A 21,390-nucleotide genomic window follows, 5' to 3' on the forward strand; every position below is an offset into this window, starting at 1 on the left:
CTCACATGGAGCTCTGAAGAAAGAAAGAACGTTGTGCTAGGCAGCACGAGAGGGATGAAAAAGCAGGAGGTAGCTGAAATCCCACACAGGCAATTTCACAAAATGAAAACCCACTGTCTCCGAGGCTTTATCGGCACACAAGACAAAAAAAAATATTCTTTTTAAATACGAGGATCATTTTATTCAAATCTAACTCGAATGATCTACTTCTGCCTGGAGACTGAGAATAGCATTTTAACTGAATAATTTATTGGGCACCAATTAAATCTGCCTTTAAGAGTTTGGGGATGATAAAAAGATTTGTCACAAAGGTAAAATGATCTGTTAAGACAACAAAAACATGGTAAGTTAAACTCATGTGATGTTTTGTTGCATGATAATAGCATTCAAAAGAGGAATACAATAAATTATACAGTTGGATAGCTAAGCAAGAAAACGTCTCGGAGATCCATGAGGATTAGGATCACCAGCTTTGTACAAGACCAGCTGGTTTTTAATAGGTTCACTGGTAGACCTGGCTAGCATTTTCCAATGGTCATTTTTTCATTTTTTGCAGCGCAGCTTGAGGACCTATTTTCATTGCTACAGTTTGGATGCGCTTTGGTAAGAAAAAATCTACACAGGTAAAGAGCAAACATCTGTACCATTGTATTTCCGTGGCTAGAGAGGAATAGGCTAGGGGGCAAGGAGCCAGTACAATAATATATGTTGTTCTGGATGGAGACTACCTGACTCCCATTTTGTTTTTTTTAACAAAAATCGAGTTTATTGAGCATAGAAATAAGAATAACAGCACACATATGCATAAACCCTAGTGCAACAAGCACCAATATATACATACAATAATACAATAAACATCCTAAGTCTGACATACAAGAGCGAAACATCCTGACTGCCGCACATGCGGGCAACCCATGCAGGTGTGTTCAGGGACAGATACCCCAAGAGGCCAGGGCATCAAGAATGACTGAGGGGGAGGTCGAACTCTGCTACTGTGTAGTAGTTGCAGTTCAGCTGGGGCAGCTATCTGTGCTCCCCATCCATCTATCCCATACTTTTCCAAATTTCTCTGGGCACCCTCGGTTGGCGTATATTACTTTTTTGAACGGTAAGACACTGTTCACGGCCCTCTTCCACTGCTGGATCGTAGGGGAACCAGGCCTAAGCCACAAGGAGGCTATCTGCATCCGAGCAGTGAAGAGGACCTCATGTAAAAATGTCCTAAAGTATTTATCCTCCTCAGGAAGAGGAAGAAGGCCAAGGATACACTGCCGAGGGCATAATGTGAGGGGGGAGCCCATATGATCATGCAGGAACTTGACTATTTGCTCCCAGAAGCCCTGGACAGGCGGACAGGCCCAAATGAGGTGGTAAAAAGAGCTGTTGGCATCGCCACAACGGGGGCAAGTGGGATCAGAATCTGGCTTGAATCTAGACAGGCGGCCAGGGGTAATATATGCGCGATGGAGCATGTAGAGATGCGTGAGCCTATCAGATAGCTTAGGAGACACCACTCTAGATACGTTCAGAATATCACTCCACTGGTCATCCTCCATACCCCCCACATCCTCCTCCCAACGTGCCTTCAGCCTGTAAGCTCTAGCCGTAGCCTGGGGGGTAATGAGAAGCTGGTAAAAACAAGAGATCAATTTCCTCGGGTCGTCTCCAAACACCAGATCCGCCAAGGCTGTGGATCCCAGTGCTGGAGAGGAGGACCCGAATTGGGACTGGGCCGCGTGACGGACCTGCAAGTAGCGGAACAACATATGGTTCGGAAGGTCGTACTCCTCCTTGAGCAGCTGAAACGTTTTAATGCCCCCAGCCCTGTACAGCTGGGACAAATATACTATCCCTCTACATATCCACAGCTTGTAGTCCGGCACCTTCAGCATCTCGGGTAAAGAGGGGTTCTCCCAGAGAGGTGTGTGGGCGTGCAGAATGGGAGCTGCTGTCAATTTCTGGGCCCCGCTCCAAATTCTACTATGGTGCAGAAGCATGAGTTGCCCCGTATCCGATCGGGAAAGCCCACGATGACTACAAAATAGGACCTGAAAGGGGTGCGCAACCACATCCGTGGCTGCCGTACATACCAAAGTAGAGTATCGAAGCCTGTCATAAGTATTAATATAGAAGAGGTGGGAGAGCTGGGAAGCCATATAATATGCTGCCAGGTCCGGTAGTGCCACCCCACCCAAGTGGACAGGACATTTGAGAGTCTGCCAAGCCAACTTATGCCTGGAGGACCCCCAAATAAAGGAGTTTAATATAGACTCCATGTCGCGAAAAATACGGGCTGGGATAGACACCGGGGAATGCCAGAAGATATAAAGCAACTTGGGAAGAAGTATCATCTTCACAAGTCCCAACCGTCCCATGACCCCAAGAGGCAATCTAGACCAAACCTGAGTCCCATTTTGACTTAGTATTTTTTTCTTTTCATTCCAACGCTTTCCAACGCTTAGCTGAAACTAGTACATCTAAATGCAATTGTGCAAATCTTTTTCTACTTTTTCTATGTGTATTTGCTTCTTACCAAATCATAACAGTAGAATCGGGCCCTTAAATATGTACCGTATTTATCGGCGTATAACACACACTTTTTTCCCCTTAAAAGCAGGGGAAAATCGTGGGTGCGTGTTATACGCCGATCCCCCGAAATTCTGAGCCTCTGGGCGGCTTTCAGTCGCCTTCGGCTCTTCAAGGCGACTTTCGGCCGCCTTCGGCTCTTCTTGGCAGCTTTCGCCCGCCTTCGGCCGTTCTCGGCAGCTTTCGGCCGCCTTCGGCCATTCTCGGAAGCTTTCAGCCGCCTTCGGCTCTTCTCGGCGGCCAGAAGCTTCCGAGAACGGCCGAAGGTGGCCGAAAGCTGGCCGAAAGCTGCCCGAGAAGAGCCGAAGGCAGCCGGACTACCGCACGCCACCGAGATACACATCCGGCTCTGTATCTCGGCGGCAGCATTTTAAAAAAATAAAATAGACACGGCTGCAATGGGGGACAAGACTGCAATGGGGGACAAGACTGCATAAGGCTGCAATGGGCGACAAGACTGCATAAGGCTGCAATGGGGGACAAGACTGCATAAGGCTGCAATGGGGGACAAGACTGCACTGGTGGACAAGGCTGCATAAGGCTGCAATGGTGGACAAGGCTGCATAAGGCTGTAATGGTGGACAAGGCTGCATAAGGCTGCAATGGTGGACAAGGCTGCATAAGGCTGCAATGGTGGACAAGGCTGCAATGGTGGACAAGGCTGCAGATGACACTGATGGGCATATAAATATAAGTTTTTTTTTTCCCTTAAACTTCCCTCCTAAAAGTTTTTTTCCTTAAAATTCCCTCCTAAACTTGGGGTGCGTGTTATACGCCGGCGCGTGTTATACGCGGATAAATAAGGTAAATGCTACTAGTATATATTATTAGAAGGGCTCTGCTCTCATCCACATGAAATTTATGTGTTAAAGAGTGGTAGAGTGCTATCCTGTTTACTTCAGCTACATAGGTCCTTCTATTGGTCTTTTATATAATAGCAGTGTATGGGATTACTGTAGAGATTTCTGTTGTAGCTTCTATAAGCCACCACAAGATGTCTGTATTTGATGGTGTTAAGTTTTTGCCATTTTTGCAGCAACTTTAATAAACCCTTTCAGATAACACCCTGTCTTAGGATGCCTGCCAACTGTACCCTGCCAGTCTGGGAAGTTCCTGGAGGACTATATAGGTAGATTGGCAGGTTAGTGTAGCGAACCTTAAGTCTGTTTGTAGTAGGAAGCAGTATTTCACATCTTGGACCTGTCTATAAGGATGGTGTAGCCAGGAAGCAGTTTTACATGAGCTTTACCTTTGGGGTGGAAGTCTAAGGACCTCTCCCGCTTGGGGGGTAAGACTGGAGGAGGAATACCAGGACTTTGTTCTGTCCACTACTAGGGCACAGGCCTCTCTCTCACTTCCTCCCATCAGCAATGCAAGAACTGTTGTAACTTGTTTAAAGCAGAACTACACCCATCAACTTAATGGTTTCAAAACAGTTACTGTCAGGTCCTGGACTTGAACCTGGGACCTCTGTGTCTGGGAATAGCTCTTCTCACTGAGCTACCTAAGATGCTCTATAGTACCCTGTCTGATTTATTGGACAACCCTGCCTTGTGCCGTAATTTCTACTGAACCTTGTACTCTTTGCTCCTCCCATGAACTTCCTGATTTAAGCCATATCTCTGCCCTTCCTGTTTGCCAGATTATTGGGCTCTCTTCAGCCAATATGTCACTCTCGTCTTCCCTACTGCTTCCTCATTTTGCTACTACTCATTATTGACCCTCAGCTTGTTCCTCGACTATACTTCTGCCTGACCCCAACCTGCAACTACTCGTTACTGACCTATGGCTTGTTTACTGACTATGCTTCTGATTGATCCTTACCTGCTTATCTGCTAATGGACCCTGGCTTGCTCACCTCCTGAGGACCGCGACCTGGTACTAATGGGATGGGAGGGGAGCTTGTGGAACCCAGTTTACTTTTTGAGAGCTTTGGAAACTCCTTCTCCAGCTCCCCCGGCCCCTCCTATGTGTAAATCTCCCTGCGTCTATTAGGGGCACAGGGTGACAGAGAACCCCAGTCTGATCTGCACTAGTCAGACTCACTTTACAACCACACTGGAATATTGTGTATATATTGTATATTGTCTCATATACTGTTGTAGACTCTTTACTAGATCGTTTGAGATGTGTCTTTTATCCCATTGTTCTATTGTTTGTGTCTGCCTTGGGAGCAATCTATTATGGGAGGTATATGTCTCTGTGGATTAGCTGGGGGGGGGGGGGTTTCTCCAGCAGCCCCTACCAAAGACATTCTACTAGATACGTTTAGCTGAAATGGTCATGTGCATCTTTGGTGTAATAACTTTTTGTCATCTTATATGCAGGGGAGAAGAACGGAATTGAATGACTAAATATCTTACCTGATGGTAATTAAGTATTGCTATTTAGCGTTTAATTAGTCTCAGTTAATAATTAGGGATCTTACAATGTTGCCCAACAAACAGTTCAAAGCACAAGATGAATGGGGAGGTGGAACAATATTTTTTTCTGGTTTTACATGTTCAATAATATCTTGAAAGCTGTGTTGATTATGTAAATAAATGTACCTTGATAAAAAAATACACACTTAGGCATAGAACTTCCAGTGCTTTTCTGCATGCATAATTTACAAGTGCTAATACAGTACAGTGTTCTGTGTGACAGAGGGAATCCATTCTGAAGACTTGTACATTTAATAGTTTAGACCAGGGGTCTTCAAACTACGGCCCTCCAGTTGTTCAGGAACTACAATTCCCACCATGCCTAGTAATGTCTGTGAATGTTCTGCAACAGCTGGAGGGCCATAGTTTGAAGATTCCTGGTTTAGACATTCTTTGCTTTATGGGCAAAAAAAAGTTACTAGGCTAAATTTTGCTCATTAAACATATTATTGTGAAATACAATGGTACCCATAGACATGAGATCACAGCTGATCAGCCTTTTTTTGCTTGATTGGTATGACAATTTTGTGGGGAACACCCAAACCTGAATGCTGCCTGCTGATTCAGAACAGTGGAAAGCCTGCTGCTATTGATCCTGCTGATCAGCTGGTACAGGCAACGTCTCCTGTTCCTCACCTCCACTTACCGTAGAAGGTGAATCTGTTGATATGCCAAATTTATGGGGCACTCATGAGCTCCCTTTAGATTGTGAACTCTGAAGGCACTGCAAACGAGTATGTACCACCTCTAATGTCTGGCCTTAAAGTGGTTGTAAACTCTCCCCCACAACTTTGTCCCATGTAAATCAGCATAGAAAACCCTAATGAACACTGCTTGTAGATATTTCCTTACTTATATAGTATTGTTGTAATCCTTTTTGTTCTTTAGAATGATGTCACTGAGCATGCCCAGATCTCCCCTGATTTACGGCACACTCTGTGTGCTTGTCTATCTATTATCAGGACTTCCTACTGCACAACACTGACATCCCACAAGACTGCATAATCACTCAGAGAGCTTCCTCCTACACCCCATGTGATCATGTGACATTACATGGAGTGGAAAAAAGGCATCGGACAGCATTACTGCAGTCTTATCAGCTGAAGCTGATAAGACTGACATAGGCAAACACTAGATAATCGGCACAAATAAATACTATGAAATAAAACAAGTCAGCTATGAGCAGGGAAGCAGGGTTGCCATAGAAACGTTGGAATGAGAAGGAGGCTTGGTTAACAGTACAGGAATTGCACAATGTAAGGGCAGAAATACACTCCACTGTGGACTCAGAAAACAATACTTAAGATGGCGCTGCCTTACTCCTGGAAACAAGTTTTTTCAAGTTTATTTAAACAGTAAGTAATTTGCGTTTGGATTACAGTGTCTATAGTTTGATAATTACTTATTATAATGGACTAAATGAAAAGAAGCATCAGAGTAGGGAGAGTTCACTTCCTCTTTAAACTAGCCATAGAGCTAACAGTTAAAAAAATACTACTTATGTGCTCACACACTCAGTGAACTGCTTTACTGTAGGCCATAATTTAACTACAGTGATGGTGATGCTATTGAGTCAGCAGGGGCAAACATCTCTAAAGAAATGTAAGAAATCAGGCTGTTCTGTGGGCCATTTTTAGATAGAAATACCTCAGGAAGATGCAGAGGGGAGGCTGTGGGTGCTTAAGAACCTGCCCTTTCAGGGGCAGTCAGAGCCTTTCAGTCACAGTCAGGGCCATGTTAGGAGGTTTGCGGGGGCCCTCACATTCTATCCCTGTGGCTACAGTACAGTGGGTCCTGTCTTTCCCCTGTAAAGGGTATGTGTGACAGCACATGACAGGGCTGGAGTGGGATGGGTAGCAATGTGGAAGAAGTGAGCAGAGCTTCTCATGAGTGATGAGCCATGGAAGAATGAACTTTGCTGAGCTAAGAACTCCCTGCAGCCTGCTGAGCCACACACATAAGCTCAGAGGTATTACATCCTATGGATGTATGTGATGTTTGGAAGGGTGCGGTGTGCATTAGGGTGCATAGTGCTGGGGGTATTGGTATGCCTAAGAGGGTGCCTTTGAGTATTGGGGTGCATGGTGCTTTGGGTATTTGGGTCCATGGTGCTGTCTACTTTGGTTTGCATGGCGATGTATCGGGGGTGCATGGTGCTGAGGCTACTGGGGTGCATGGTGTTTTAAGTACTGGGTTGTGAGTTTTGAAGTACATGGTGCTGTGTGCATTGGGGTGTACGGTGTTCTGTGTATTGGGGCGAATGATGTGGTGTGTTGAGTACATGCTGTAGTAAAGCATTTATACTTTAACAATAAGTCCTAGATCACCTCTGAAAAGTTCTCTGCTTGTCCTTGGTATACCCAATTAGGAAGTCACTGAGCGTGTAGCTTATATTCAAAACAATTTCTGTATTACGAATAAACCATTATGGTATAGACATAAATCCAGGTACAACCTAAAAACACTACAATGCTAGATTTAATATTGTCCAGGGAGTGTATGTACTTCTTACAGACATTTGGGTAATATGAGCAATGAAACAGCAAACTTGTGGGGTGTGTAGAAAAAAATGGAAACATGATGGACTGCAGTATGCAAGGTTATTGAATTTATTAGACAGAAATCAACGTTACATTACTCAATCATTTATTTAATCAGTCTGTCTACCAACTTAATTGCCATAGAAAATATAAGTATCAGTAGCTGTGACTGGATTTGAAAATGGGAATCCGGTATGCATAAAGCATTGAAGACACTGTCACGCTGGTATTCAGACGGAAATTATAAAATGATATTGACGTGTAATGAGCTTTGCTGCAGTGCAGTCTATTAGATTGCAGGTCTTTTTGACTGGGAAAGAAGTCTCAAATAGAGTTATAGAGTATTGGGGTGTGTTTTGAAAGAGTTTCCATGTTAAAGATAGACTGTAGCAAAACCTGAAAACAAAGTCTTGAATTACAAATAGAGTAGCTGCTCAGTTTTACATCTACAGTTGGTGCTGTTTACCAGAACCCCAAAACCTGTTTGGGGTTCTGGTAAACATTGAATGCACCTGAGATACCGCAATACCTTTCTTGCTTTTATTCGGCATTCACACCTGAGAGTCGTGTTTTTGAGCATTTTTTCAGGCTTTCTTGAACATTTGTGTATAGTGTTTTTAAAACGTTTGGCTTTAAGCCAATAGAGAAAAATACTATCTGTTTCATCATTTATTACTATGTTTTTTTTTAGCTTTTTCATCCGCTTTTATTTATTTATTTTATTATTATTATTTATTACCTTTTTTTTTTTACTTTTTTTTGTAAGGGGTTAAGGGTTAGGGTTTAAAGGTTAGGGGTTTATTTATTATTTATTTATTTGCTTATTACTTATTTAGTTATTTTGTTAGGTTAGGGGTTACGTTTAGGGTTAGGGGTTAAGGTTTGCGGTTAATATGAAGCCACGTACACACGGGCGGATTGTATGGCCAACTTAGTCCATCGAAACACATTTCAGCGGACAGTCCACTCGTGTGTGGGCTTCAGCGGACTTTTTCAGCGTGCAGTCTGGCGTACTAAGTATTTCGGAATTTCCGTAATACTGTCCGTCATACTTTGGTTTCAGCAGACAATCCGCTCGTGAGTAGGCTAGTTCGACGGACTAAGAATGGCGCATGCTCAGAAAGGATTTACACGGCGAAAGGTTGCATTGCTGTGTATTGGACTTCCTATTTCTAGGCCCGTCGTACGTGCTGTACACGTCATCGCGCAAGCTTTCGATGGACTGTTTGTACATCCGTGTGTGGTCAAGTCCGTTCATTCGAAAGTATGACGGACTGTCCGTCGGATTGTATGACGGACTAAGTAGGCCATACAATCCGCCCGTGTGTACGCGGCTTTAGGGTTAGGGTTAGGGTTTAGGATTAGGGTTGGGGGTTAATATTAGAGTTAAGGGTTGGGGTTAGAGTTGTTTATTTTTTTATTTTTTATTTTTTAAATGTATTATTTGTTTATTTTCATTTAATTATTGCATTTGAGCAGAAAAAGGCTCAAAAACACATGACAAAATGCACTAAAATGCTCAAAAGTGCTTAAAGCAAATGTTTCCATGCATTTTTATGCAACAAAAAAACGTCAAAAATGCACCAATCTGTCTGATTCGAGCTACAAAAAAAGCTCCAGAATGTTTTTGAGCTTCAGGCGACTTGTAGAGGAGATGGGAAGCAACTCCATAGAGAATAATTTTTCCCCTCCAGTGTTTTGAAGTTTCTAGCCTCACACTACAAAATGCTTAGGGGTGAATAGGACCTAACTCTTCTCACTATTTGCTAAGCTGCTTTGGGAAGGTAGGGGGATCTTTCATTAGAAAGATGGGGGACAGAAGGGTCTGACAGAGCCACCCACAAAACAAATTCCGGCCAGTTCTTGATGAAATTCTCAGTCGATGGTCAGCTTAAAAGCGGTAGTAAACCCGCTCCATTTTTTTTATGTAGCGCTGGCTCCTGACGAGCAGGCACTATATGTTTTTCAAAGTAAATTTTCCTGAAACCACAGTTGGGTTTTGGGGATAATTTTGTAAATTTCTGGTTTCAGTACCAGTCCAGCTGGGTTGCACTGGGTTCTCCTTGACCGCAGGTGTCGCTGTCACTACCGGCAAGAGTAATAACGCAGTTTAGCTGGGTGTATTGAATGCCACTGTTCTCTCAGAACCAGCCCAGTGGGAGTGTTCTCCTGCTGTGCATTCTGGGAGATGGTATTTAAGGTACCGACATCACGTGCTTTGGGGTTCCGGAAATTATTTTCTGCCTGTTCGGTTTCGGTGGTCCTCCTGACCTGGGGTGCGGAACCATGCATTTCGAGTCTCGGGCTGGCTTGCCTAGGGCAGCGCAACTGCAGGGACAGGCCTGAATGGATTTAGGGACCTGTTGATCCAAAGGTGGTCCAGTGCCATCTCATCTGAATGGAGAGGCCCAGCAACTGGAAAAACTCCAGGGGAGGACTTTTCAGGAGAAGGCTTTGCACAAGGCTGGCTTCTCTGAAGGAACCTGGAGGCTTAGTTGAAGGACACAGCCTAGATCTACACTCATACGGTATCGCCGGATCAGCTGAGAGATACTGGTACCATATGATAGCTCTTTAAATTTGTCTATGTCCCTCAGTAACGCACAAGTCTGTGGCAGAGACTTTGTCAAACATCCTATGCTCAAGTATACATCACAAGTCTGTGGCAGAGACTTTGTCAAATATCCTACGCTCAAGTGTACATCATAAGTCTGTGGCAGAGACTTTAATTAACACGCTACCGGCTGCTAGGCCTGGTGAGAGGAAGTCTATCCAGGGGTTGTAAAATCCATTTGTGAAATAGTTGCTATTCTCTGGATTTTTCTATAAGAGACTTTCCATTTTTTGCAGTCTAAAGTACCTGAACTTACTCCTAACCCTCTACCCTTCATTGAGAGACTCTGTTTCTGTTTCATATAAATAATCCAAAAGAAGATTCAGTGTCAGTTTCCACATTTCTTTGGGATATCTGCCACGGGAATCCCTAGATGGAGAGGCAGTCAAGAAGGTAATGGTAAGCCCAATAAAACCAGCAGCTCCTCCGGGGGTTAGTGCTACAAAAAAAAACCTGCAAGGCAAAGGCATAATGAGCTAGCTCATTATGAAATACTCACCTTAGAATGAGGCGCCGGTATATCACCGGATCCACGCCGAGGGAGCTGAAATGTTGCCTCCTCATGTCTTCCGGATATAGCGACTCTGGCGTTGTGAGTGGCCGAAGCCGTGATACCTTACTCTTCTTTTTCCCGGAAAGGTCTGGCATTTCTGCAGGGCCTTAACAGCACATATACACCACATGACATCAGCGGCTGTACGGTTTAGGAGATATTAATTTTACCTACAGGTAAGCCTTATGATAGGCTTACCTGTAGGTAAAAGTAAAAAAAAAAAAAAATGACTATACAACCACTTTAAGAATAAAAAAATCTGCACTAGTATGTAGTGCTGGCACCCACTATGCCCCCTTTTGCCTTAGCCACATATTCTCATCAGCTTGTCACTACAATGGGCTGCCGCACTAGCTAATAGAGAATAGTGTGGAAGCAGGAATGGCAAGCTAAAGCTTGTAGGCAGGTTAGAAATGTGCGTATAGTTAGCTGTTCCACCAGCCAATTCTGTTTAATTTATTTATAAATGATATTGAGGATGGGATAAATAGATCGAACTCAGTGTTTGCTGACACACAAATATGTAGGGCAATAAGACAGCAGGATATAGAAACTTTACAAAAGGAACTGAATAAATGAATGGGGTGGGCTACTGCATCGCAAATGAAGTTTAACATTGAAAAATGTAAGGTAATGCACTTGCACTATGGGGTAGGAAGGGACACTACTACAAGAGAATTAGCTTGGCAGGACACAAGTGGAGGAGTGTAGTTGCTATTGGTAACCAAGTGAAGGAACAAGCTACAAGCAACCAGTCGTTAAGACCCCTTTCACACTGCCGGCTGCCGGGCGTCAGCGGTAAAGCAGCACTATTTTTAGTGTCGCTTTACCATAGTTTTAACTGCGCTATTTGGCTTCTAGCTGGGGCTGTTTTAACCCCCGCTAGTGGCCGAGAAAGGGTCAAAAACCACCGCAAAGCACTGCTACAGCAGCGCTATGCTGGCGGTATAGCCGTGCTGCCCCATTGATTTCAATGGGCAGGAGCAGTGAAGGAGCGGTGTATACACTGCTCCAAAGATGCTGCTAGCAGGACTTTTTTTAGCGTCCTGCAAGCGCACTGCTCCAGTGTGAAAGCCCTCGGGGCTTTCACATTGGAGAGACAGCAGCAGCTGTTTCAGGGCGCTTTGCAGGCGCTGTTTTTAGGGCTGTAGCACCTGCAAAGCGTGTGAAAGGGGTCTTAGTGTGGTACCTGGTAAAGTGGCAGATCCCCAAAGGTAACAGAGGTATGGACTGGACTGGTGGAGTGGACGTAGGCTCAGCGTGTCCCTCCTAATGCAGACATACAGTTACAGTGTACAGTTACATAGGACAAGTCACTTTTCAGAGAAACTCTGTATTTTATTGCTGCACACAGTGGAAGCTCATTTCTAAGTCGGAGAATTGCATTAATGTTAGATTCTTTACATGACTGTAGTCTCAGCCTGGTACAAGGTATTGATGAGCGTGATTCGTGTGAAAGGTATCGCCACATGCAGAGTGAGTAGGCCCCACCCACAAGATTTGCCTGATAAGAAAAGCCCTGCATTTGGGTAAAATGGCTGACCTTTGAGCACACGCATTTAATACCCTTTAGCAGCTTTCAGTGTTCTTAAAATTATAGCATTTTTTTCTTTAACAAGATATGACTGTAACCAGTTGGACTGTATAAAAATACTCTTAGCCCTTGTACACACGGTCGGAGATTTCGACAACCAAATCCGTCGGATTTTGTCCGTCGGATTTTGTCCGTCGGATCTTGACCGAAACTGTTGCATACACACGGTCGGACTAAGTTGTCGAAAAATCCGATCATGCAGAACGTGATGACGTAATTTCGTTACGATGGGACTACGTTCAGGCTAGTAGCCAATAGCTTTGATGTAGGAATTTGATCTGAGCATGCGTGGCACTTTGTCCGATCGGAATTCTCTACACATGATTGGAGTATGTCCGATCGAACCAGTTGGTCGGAAAATATTTCCAACAAGTTGGAAAATTGGGTCCGATGGATATTCCGACGGAATCAGTCCGATGCATACCACACACAGTCGGATTATCCGACAACACGGTACGATAGGACACATTCCGACGGATTCTCAGACCGTGTGTACAAGGGCTAAGAATGTCTGTAGACACCTTTAGCAATCTTTAAAGAGTATTTCTAAAACCGACTCAAACAACCACAATAACCTTTACACCAAATATTGCTTTTACCGACCTGTTATATAATTTCAAATAATCAGAGTTAATTTATGGCTATCTTGTACAGTACAGCGATGATTCATGCTGCTTTGTAAGTAATGTCCATGTTCCCGCCTACATAAGTGACATGAACATGATTTAGAGGGGACTCTGCGCAGATGTCATTGATCATAAACAAATAAATCATTGAAAGGTTTGTCCATATATAACAAATGACTCTGGAATGTTGAGTAGCTCTTCGAAATGACAGATGATGGAGAAAAAAATGCTGTGTTCTCTAATAGCACATCTGCACAGTTCGATCAATGAACAAGCTCTGGGCCATACTCATCTGTGCTAATGTCTTTGCGTCATACTTGGGGAATGCTGAAACCTGCATTTTAATATCTAGTACAGGCAAAGTACACCATGCTGCACTAAACCATTCCCTGCTATAAAGATTAGCCAATTTGCTAAAATAAAAAAAGCAATTCAATTCAAACAAAAAGAAAGAGAGGCACGGAGCAGCAGCCGTAGGCTGCTAAGCGGAGGGACAGCATGACATTTCGTTTGCATGCACTGTCGCCGCTTTTAATAGATCGCACGGGCCGCTTTAAGAAGTCGGGAGGCGGGGCCAGCAGGGGGCGGAGCCTATGCGTCCAGCGGGAAGCCGAGCGGAAGCTAGGCCACTCGTGGAGCGGAGGAGGAAGCGATTCCCACCCACCCTCCCCTGGGGTTTGGTAGGATGTTAGTGTAGGGGTGTGCTGGTTGTTTGGGGGGTCAGTTTAGTGGTAATTAGGTTGTACCCATCCAGGGGGATGGGGATGGTTGTTGATGTACTTCCTGGTTACAAGGGGGTAACCGGAGGAGAAAAGGGGTGGGTCACTGCTTGGTTTGGGTTTAGCCTCCGAGACAGGGGATACCGTCTGGAGGTCAAGAGGTAAAATAGATGGTGCAGTGACCAGTAGGGTCCTTGATATGCTAAGGACCCATGTTCCAGTGTTAAAGGGAAAGTTTACAAGGTGTTATTATTAAAAGTTATTTATAAAAGTTTATATTTGTTATTTATACATTTTGGTTAATAAATCAAGGCCGTTGGCCATTTACTCCAAACTCAGTCTGGTCTGGTTTAATGGGGGGGAAGGGTTTGGAGGTATAGAAGGGTAGAAGTGTCAGACAATACAAATGTCATGATGTAACAAAATGCCATAACGCAAACCCCATTAATGAATCTCTTAAAGTGGACCTGAACCCCAAAAAAAGTAAAGTTTTGCTGTTATTGGGAACGTCTTGAAGTGTTAAAGCGGAAAATCACCCTAAAGACTAAAGGGAAAGTTCTACTGAAGCTGCAGGGAATCACAGCCAGCTCCTCACAGAACCGGTTTGGGTGAGCAGAGCGCTAGACCCCTGGACAGGTAAGTGTCCTTTTATTAAAAGTCAGCAGCTAAAGTATTTGTAGCTGCTGACGTTTAGGTTTTTTTTCAAACAGGGTGAAGATATGCTTTAATCACTTACTGGGCACTTAAACCCCCTTCCTGCCTAGACCAATTTTCAGCTTTCAGCGCTGTCACACTTTGAATGACAATTGCACAGTCATGCAACACTGTACCCAAATTACATTTTGATCATTTTTTTATACAAATCAAGCTTTCTTTTGGTGGTATTTAATCACTGCAGAGTTTTTTTATTTGCTAAAAAAAAAAATGAAAAAAGACTGAAAATTTTGAATGTTTCATAGTTTGTTATAAAATTTTGAAAACAAGTAATTTTTCTACTTCATTGATGTGCGCTGATGAGGCTGCACTGATGGACACTGATAGGTGGCACTGATAAGCGGCACTGATAGGTGGCACTGGTAGGTGGCACTGATAGGCAGTACTGATCAGGGGCAATGAGCATTGATTGGCAGTACTGGTAGTCATTGATAGGTGGCACTGGTGGCCCAGGTAGGTGGCATGGTGGGCATCGATAGGTGGCACTGGTAGGTACTGACAGGTGGCACTGGTAGGTCAAGATGAGGCAGCAGCAGCAGCTGTCTGTGTGAGGGACCTCTGACAGAAGCCGGTGGTCAGCTTTTGTTTCCCCTCACGCTGACAGCGCGAGGGAAAAAAAAATACAGATTACAGATCTTCTGTTTACATCACATGATCAGCTGTCATTGGCTGACAGCTGATCACTTGGTAAGGGGCCAGTATCTCATAGACTCAGTGATCACAGAGTGCACTGCGCCCGACCTGCAGGGACACACAGATAGCGCATGCTCAGGAGGACATCTATGGACGCCCTTCCGGCAATTAAGGCCTGCGATGTAGCCGTCTTTCGCCTATAGTGCTGGTGGCAAGAAGTTAATTGCCTACATACATTTGCTAGTAGGTGTCCCTAATTCCCATCTAAAAATGTTGGGAGGTATGGCTATATACATACCTGTAATAAATAAAATATCACATTTGAATGGACTGATGTTTCAATAAGCTAGGTACGTTAGGAATCCTAGTAGACGTCAGGCTCTGCACTCAGTTTGTTTTTAGTACAAGACCAGATTACTTTTCTTACACTACACAACCATGCCTTTTACGATTACATAACCAATGTACCTCATGGCTGCTGTCACTTCCATAGAAATCGTCCTCCATTTGTGCTCCTCGTCCGTCATGTTCCAGGAGGTCTGGAGAGATGACGTCTCTGGAAATCTGAAAGTCCTGAAGTTTCCCATGAGATGTTGTACAAATCATTGAGGAAGTGGGGGATACTTCATGTGGGTCCTCAGGGGCCCCATCTACAGGATAGCTGGTGTCATTTTGGCTGCTATCTGCCAGCGGGTGACAGCTGAGACTGATGTTTGTTTGATGTTGGGTATTAGACAGTATGGATTCTTCTTCTTGGGAAGCGTCAGGAAATACCCACTCATCTGGAAGATAAAGCACATGAAAGGTGATAATCCTCATAACAATTGGGTATAATTAGCACATTTTTGGCTTCTCAAGTGTGATACACAAGAGAACGCCAATCTATAGCTTGTATTTGTGTGTATATGCAGCAGCAAGCAGTTATTTAACAGATGGTGAATCAGCTCTGTTTTGTCTCCAGCTAATCTTTATTTTTAAAAGCTGAACTCACGGCAACTAAAAACACCAAATAATGCAACCTAATGTGTTCATTTAAAAATATGATTAAGTGTTTTATGCAACTAGTGTCAGTACCTTAATCTCTGCTCATATGAGCCATTTGTAATGCCCTTCCCATCACCACTCAGGCTGGGAGAGGTAAGGGCTGCCATAAGCACCAGTCAGGTGTGCTGCATGCTGACAGAAGGAGAAAGCAAAGTGATGAATCATCCCTGTACTTGTTTAGGGATCTCAATGTCTGGCAGGGGTGTCAAGGTCACAAGACAAGCAGCACAGAATTACAAATTTTTTATCAGTCAAAACAGTTTCTATATGTTTTATTTCAACTATGCATTAGATGCATGCTTGGAGTTCAGCTTTAAGGCCCAATTGAACATTCAATTAAAATTTGTGGATCCGAACAAAACGTGTTTAACCACTTGCCGACCTGCTCACGCAGATATACGTCGGCGAAGTGGCACAGGTGCGTAAAACAACATACCCATATATCACTGCGTCATCCGCAGATAGCAGGCACGTGCCCTGGGAGTGTGCCCGCAGGTCCTGCGGACTTGATGTCCGCCGGTGGCCTACGATCGTGGCACAGAGCGGGGAGATACCTATGTACACAAGGCATTTCCCTGTTCTGCCTAGCAACATGACAGGGATCTACTGCTCCCAGTGATCGGGAGCAGTGATCTCTATCATGTTCTAGTGAGCCCACCCCTTCTACAGTTAGAAAATGCTAAGGGAATACAGTTAATCCCTTGATCCCCCCCTAGTGTTTAACCCCTTCCCTGCTAGGGACATCTACAAAGTAATTAGTGCATTTCTATAGCACTGATCGCTGTATAAATGCCAATGGTCCCAAAATAGTGTCAAAAGTGTCTGATCTGAATGTCGCAGTCATGATAAAAATCGCAGATCGCCGCCATTACTAATAAACAAAAAAAATTAATAAAAATTACATAAATCTATCCCCTATTTTGTAGATGCGATAACTTTTATGCAAACCAATAAACGCTTATTGCAATTTTTTTTTAACCAAAAATATGTAGAATACATATTGGCCTAAACTGTGGAAGAAATTTCGTTTTTTTATATATTTTTGGGGGATATTATTAGAAAAAGTAAAAAATATTACTTTTTTTTCAAAATTGTCGCTCTTTTTTTGTTTATAGAGCAAAAAATAAAAACTGTACAGGTGATCAAATACCACCAAAAGAAAGCTCTATTTGTGGGAAAAAAAGGACGGTTTTGTTTGATTTTGTTTGGGTGCAACGTCGCACAACCGCTCAATTGTCAGTTAAAACGACGCAGTGCCGTAACGCAAAAAAGGGCTTGTCTGGAAGGGGGTAAATCCTTCCGGGGCTGAAGTCGTTAAAGTCTTACTCTTTGCTTTCTTTAGAAAGCAGCCACAGCTTGAATAGAAAAGCCTGTCCCTGCCAGCATGTAACAGACGAGAACCCTTGCTCTGTGTTTGAAAGCCACAATCTCTCTGCAAATGTCTGATAAGCCACCTGCTGAGTCACAGCTAGAGCATCCCAATCAGCATGGAGCATGTGCTTTGCTTATAAGCAGGTTAAATTTAACGCTACTCCAGTTAATATGCTTTCCAGGTCTTTCTTGATGGGCTTTTTTGGGTTCAACCCTCTGGTCCTGTCATGTATGAAAATGGAACAGCGGTCCGATCCGGGGCTGCGTACAATGTAAAATATGTTGCTGTTTCCAGAGTCCATCAGTCTGCTGCTGAGTCTGGAATACCAACGGATAAAGAGCCTTCTAGAAAGTATGGGACCCCTGAGATCTACAAAACGCCTGATGACACCAGTCCTGGAGCTCTGCCTTAATGAACTTTATCCTGTGCAGATATACTGGGACAGCTACCAAGCCTGAGTTAGGGATTGGGGACGTTAGGAAAAGACTGTGCACTTTGTTCTGTATACTGCGAAATTCCAGTAACGTTTTTGGAATTTTGTCCTTGCCTGGTCTGAAGTTACTAAAGGGGTGTAATGTAATATCCAGCACACACAGCCTACAGCTCGGGTCAGTTAAGCACCTTGGGGTATAAAGAAAGCTGGAGAAGAGTTAATACAGTGTGAAGATACAAGTGGTTACCAAGGGTAACAAAGGTTTCTCTAGCAGCCTGTCGTAAGTGTGTATATGTGACAGGTGCAGATCAGAGGTACCTGTGCACAGGTATGGAAAAAGAAGAGTTAAGTGAGTGCACACATGGAGCCCTAGGGGCACAACGGGACCCCATTCTGTTACTGGGAGTGAAGTAGTGGAGATGTGCTGGACAGGTGGAGAAGGCATTGGCTCTGCGTGTCCCTCCTAAATGCAACAGTGACCGTGGTGGTGTAAGTCAACATTGAGAGGGTTGACGAAAGTTCATTCATTTGTTTCAAGTAATGTTACCCCATGTGCAGGAAAGTGACCTACATTAAGAGCCTAGTGCAGTGATGGCTAACCTTGGCACTCCAGATGTTTTGGAACTACATTTCCCATGATGCTCAAATACACTGCAGAGTGCATGATAATCATGGGAAATGTAGTTCCAAAACATCTGGGGTGCCAAGGTTCGCCATCACTGGCCTAGTGTATCCCAGAAGAACTCACTCCAGGGTAGGCCTATGTAACCCACATTTTGCACCAAACGAGGCGAGGAACATGAAGGAAATGTCACCTACCCATCCACTAAAACCCCCCTGCTTACATGCTGACTCATTGGGGGGAGGGGGGGGGGGGGTATGTCCCCTCCACAAAAAGCACGGATCCCACCTTGCAGCTGCTGGCAATGAAAACACTTTTCTACTGGTACTTTTAAAGATATATATAAAAATGATGTTAGCCTCCCAAATTTTTGTATTACTGTTCGGTGACATTTGTGATTCACACACTGATGAAATAATTAACCGCTTACCGGCCAGCAGCTGTAGTTGTACTGCAGCAACATGGCCGTCGTGTTATATTGCTTCTTCTGGTGGGCACTAGGGGCTAGGGGCGTATGCCCGCTGCTCGCCCCTGGAGCCGATGCAAGTGCCTGGCAGTCTCGATGACCACGAGGCTCCCGTGGTTGCTCGTGGCACGGCGAGAACTGGGATCTGTGTGTGAACACAGAGATCCCGGTTCTCTGAGGGGAGAAGAGACAGATCGTGCGTTCATACAAGGTATGAACACTGATCTATCTTTTCCCCTAGCAAGTCCCATCCCCTCTTCAGTTCGAACACACACTAGGGAACACAATTAACCCCTTGATCGCTCCTAGTGTTAACCCCTTCATTGCCAGTGACATTTTTACAGTAATCGATGCATTTTTATTGCATTCATTTATAAATGCCAATGGTCCCAAAAATCTGTCAAAATTGTCTTTATAAAAATGCTATAAATCTATTCCCTATTTTGTAGGCGCTATAACTTTTGCGCAAACCAATCAATATACACGTATTGCAATTTTTTTCTTAGCAAACATATGTAGAAGAATACATATCGGCCTAAACTGAGAAAAAATTTTGCCTTTTTTTTTCAAAACGGGGATATTTATTATAGCAAAAAGTACAAACTATTGCGTTTTTTTTTTTTAAATTGTCGTTCTTTTTTTTGTTTATAGTGCAAAAAGTAAAAACCGCAGGAGGTGATAAAATAACACCAAAAGAAAGCTCTATTTGTGCGGAAAAAAAGGACGTCAATTTTGTTTGGGTGCTATGTCGCACAACCGCGCAATTTTCAGTTAAAGCGACGCAGTGCCGTATCGCAAAAAAGTGCTCTGGTCAGGAAGAGGGTAAAATCTTCCAGGTCTGAAGCGGTTAATATGCGCTCTCTACATTTTCTATAATTTGTAACAGTGGTCACCCAGACAAATAAAGAGGCTGAATCCCCTCAGTGGGGATAGAGGCAGCAAACAAAAAAAATCTGAAAACTGTAACCCTCCCACACTCCATCCAAAATGGTAAAAAGTTGTGTTGAGGTACACTTTAACTAAGTCTGTGTTCCAAATTCCACTCACCTATAAAGGCTATTACAAGGGGATTGTTTTGCTACCTTTTGGATTTTTCTGTTATTACACATCATGCTGTGTTCAATATAAAAAGCAAAACCCTTTCCTTTGCACCAGAAGCCCTGGGAATCTTTGAAATGAGGTACAAATTCAGAAATTCTAGTGTGGAGATCTTATCCCTGAGGTCTTTGAAACGTATTAGAAACCAGTGGGTGATCCCACCCACCAGCAGCCAACCAAAATTGAAAAATCAATGTAGGGCTCATGCACATGGCCATAATTAATTTACTGATATCTACACAGGATCTCGCTGGCAGAGGCTGATAGAAGATCCTATGGTAAATATTCAAACTAATGGTCAGTAAATGCTTTTGTCTAAACTAGGGATGCACTGATAACATTTTTTTTTTACAACGAGTACGATTACGGATACTTTTTTTAGTACTCGCCAATCCCAATTACCAATACCTACCACAACTGTTTTTGTTTTCACTTCAGCTGTCAGCAATGGTACAAAGCATTAAAAAGTTATTTACAAATGAAATAAATTGATTTTTGTTTTTAATTTTGCACTTTTTCAATGTGAAATGTGTAAAGATATGTTAATATTTATGTGCAAAAGTTAGCCTTTAGACGGCTTTCACACTGCGCCGCCCATAGCGTCGGTGGTAAAACGCTGATATTTTTAGCGCTGTTTTACCGTTGGGTTTGCAGTGCATTTCGGCCGCTAGCGAGGCGCTTTTATCCCAGCTAGCGGCCGAGAAAGGGTTAAAACCGCAATAGTGGCGTTTTGCCGGCGGTATTGCAGCGCTGCCCCATTGATTTCAATGGGGAGCAGCGGTAAACACACCGCTCCTTTACCGCTCCAAAGAAGCTGCTGGCAGGACTTTTCCTGACGTCCTGCCAGCGCACCGATCCAGTGTGAAAGTCCTCGGCTATCACACTGGAGACAACGGAACAGCAGTTTAAGGGGGGGTTGCAGGCGCTATTTCTAGAGGGATATCATTGCGCAAAAACATCTTTATTAAAACACATCAACACTTAAAGTGGATGTAAACCCACTCTCATTCTAAACTAATGCCATAGGGGTTATCTATAAGGATATACATGCCTGCTGCATGTATCTTACCTGTTAAATGTCTCCCCTCTGTCTTATGAGACCTGAAAAACTGCAGATTCTGTGGGTGGGTCTGTTGTCTGGAGTTCGGTGGGTGGAGTCGTGATGTCAGTAGACTCCCCGCCCACCTCTACACTCACCTTGGCCAGGCCTTGATATTTCTTACATTGAACTTCTGCTGGTCTTGTGGATTATGCCCCATGATCACGAACATCCAGTCAAAACCCATAAAAGTCACCACATGACTTCCGCATGCCCAATCATGCTGAGGTGTGGAGCAGCCAATCCCGGGAGAG

At 43.9% G+C, this 21,390-nt stretch overlaps 1 protein-coding gene across 1 annotated transcript in view; it reads right to left on the minus strand.

Annotated features, from left to right (window-relative positions):
- Nucleotides 1-21,390, minus strand: part of CFAP20DC (CFAP20 domain containing) — a 490,970-nt gene that overhangs the window by 242,986 nt on the left and 226,594 nt on the right. The window contains exon 13 of the mRNA XM_077451901.1: nt 15,471-15,784. Within this exon, the coding sequence (XP_077308027.1) occupies nt 15,471-15,784 (314 nt within the window). The remainder of the gene's footprint in view (nt 1-15,470; nt 15,785-21,390) is intronic.

This window comes from Lithobates pipiens, unplaced genomic scaffold (genome assembly GCF_037356315.1).
Source record: "Lithobates pipiens isolate NorthernLeopardFrog02 unplaced genomic scaffold, aLitPip1_a1.2 Scaffold_23, whole genome shotgun sequence".
Classification (NCBI taxonomy): domain Eukaryota; kingdom Metazoa; phylum Chordata; class Amphibia; order Anura; family Ranidae; genus Lithobates; species Lithobates pipiens.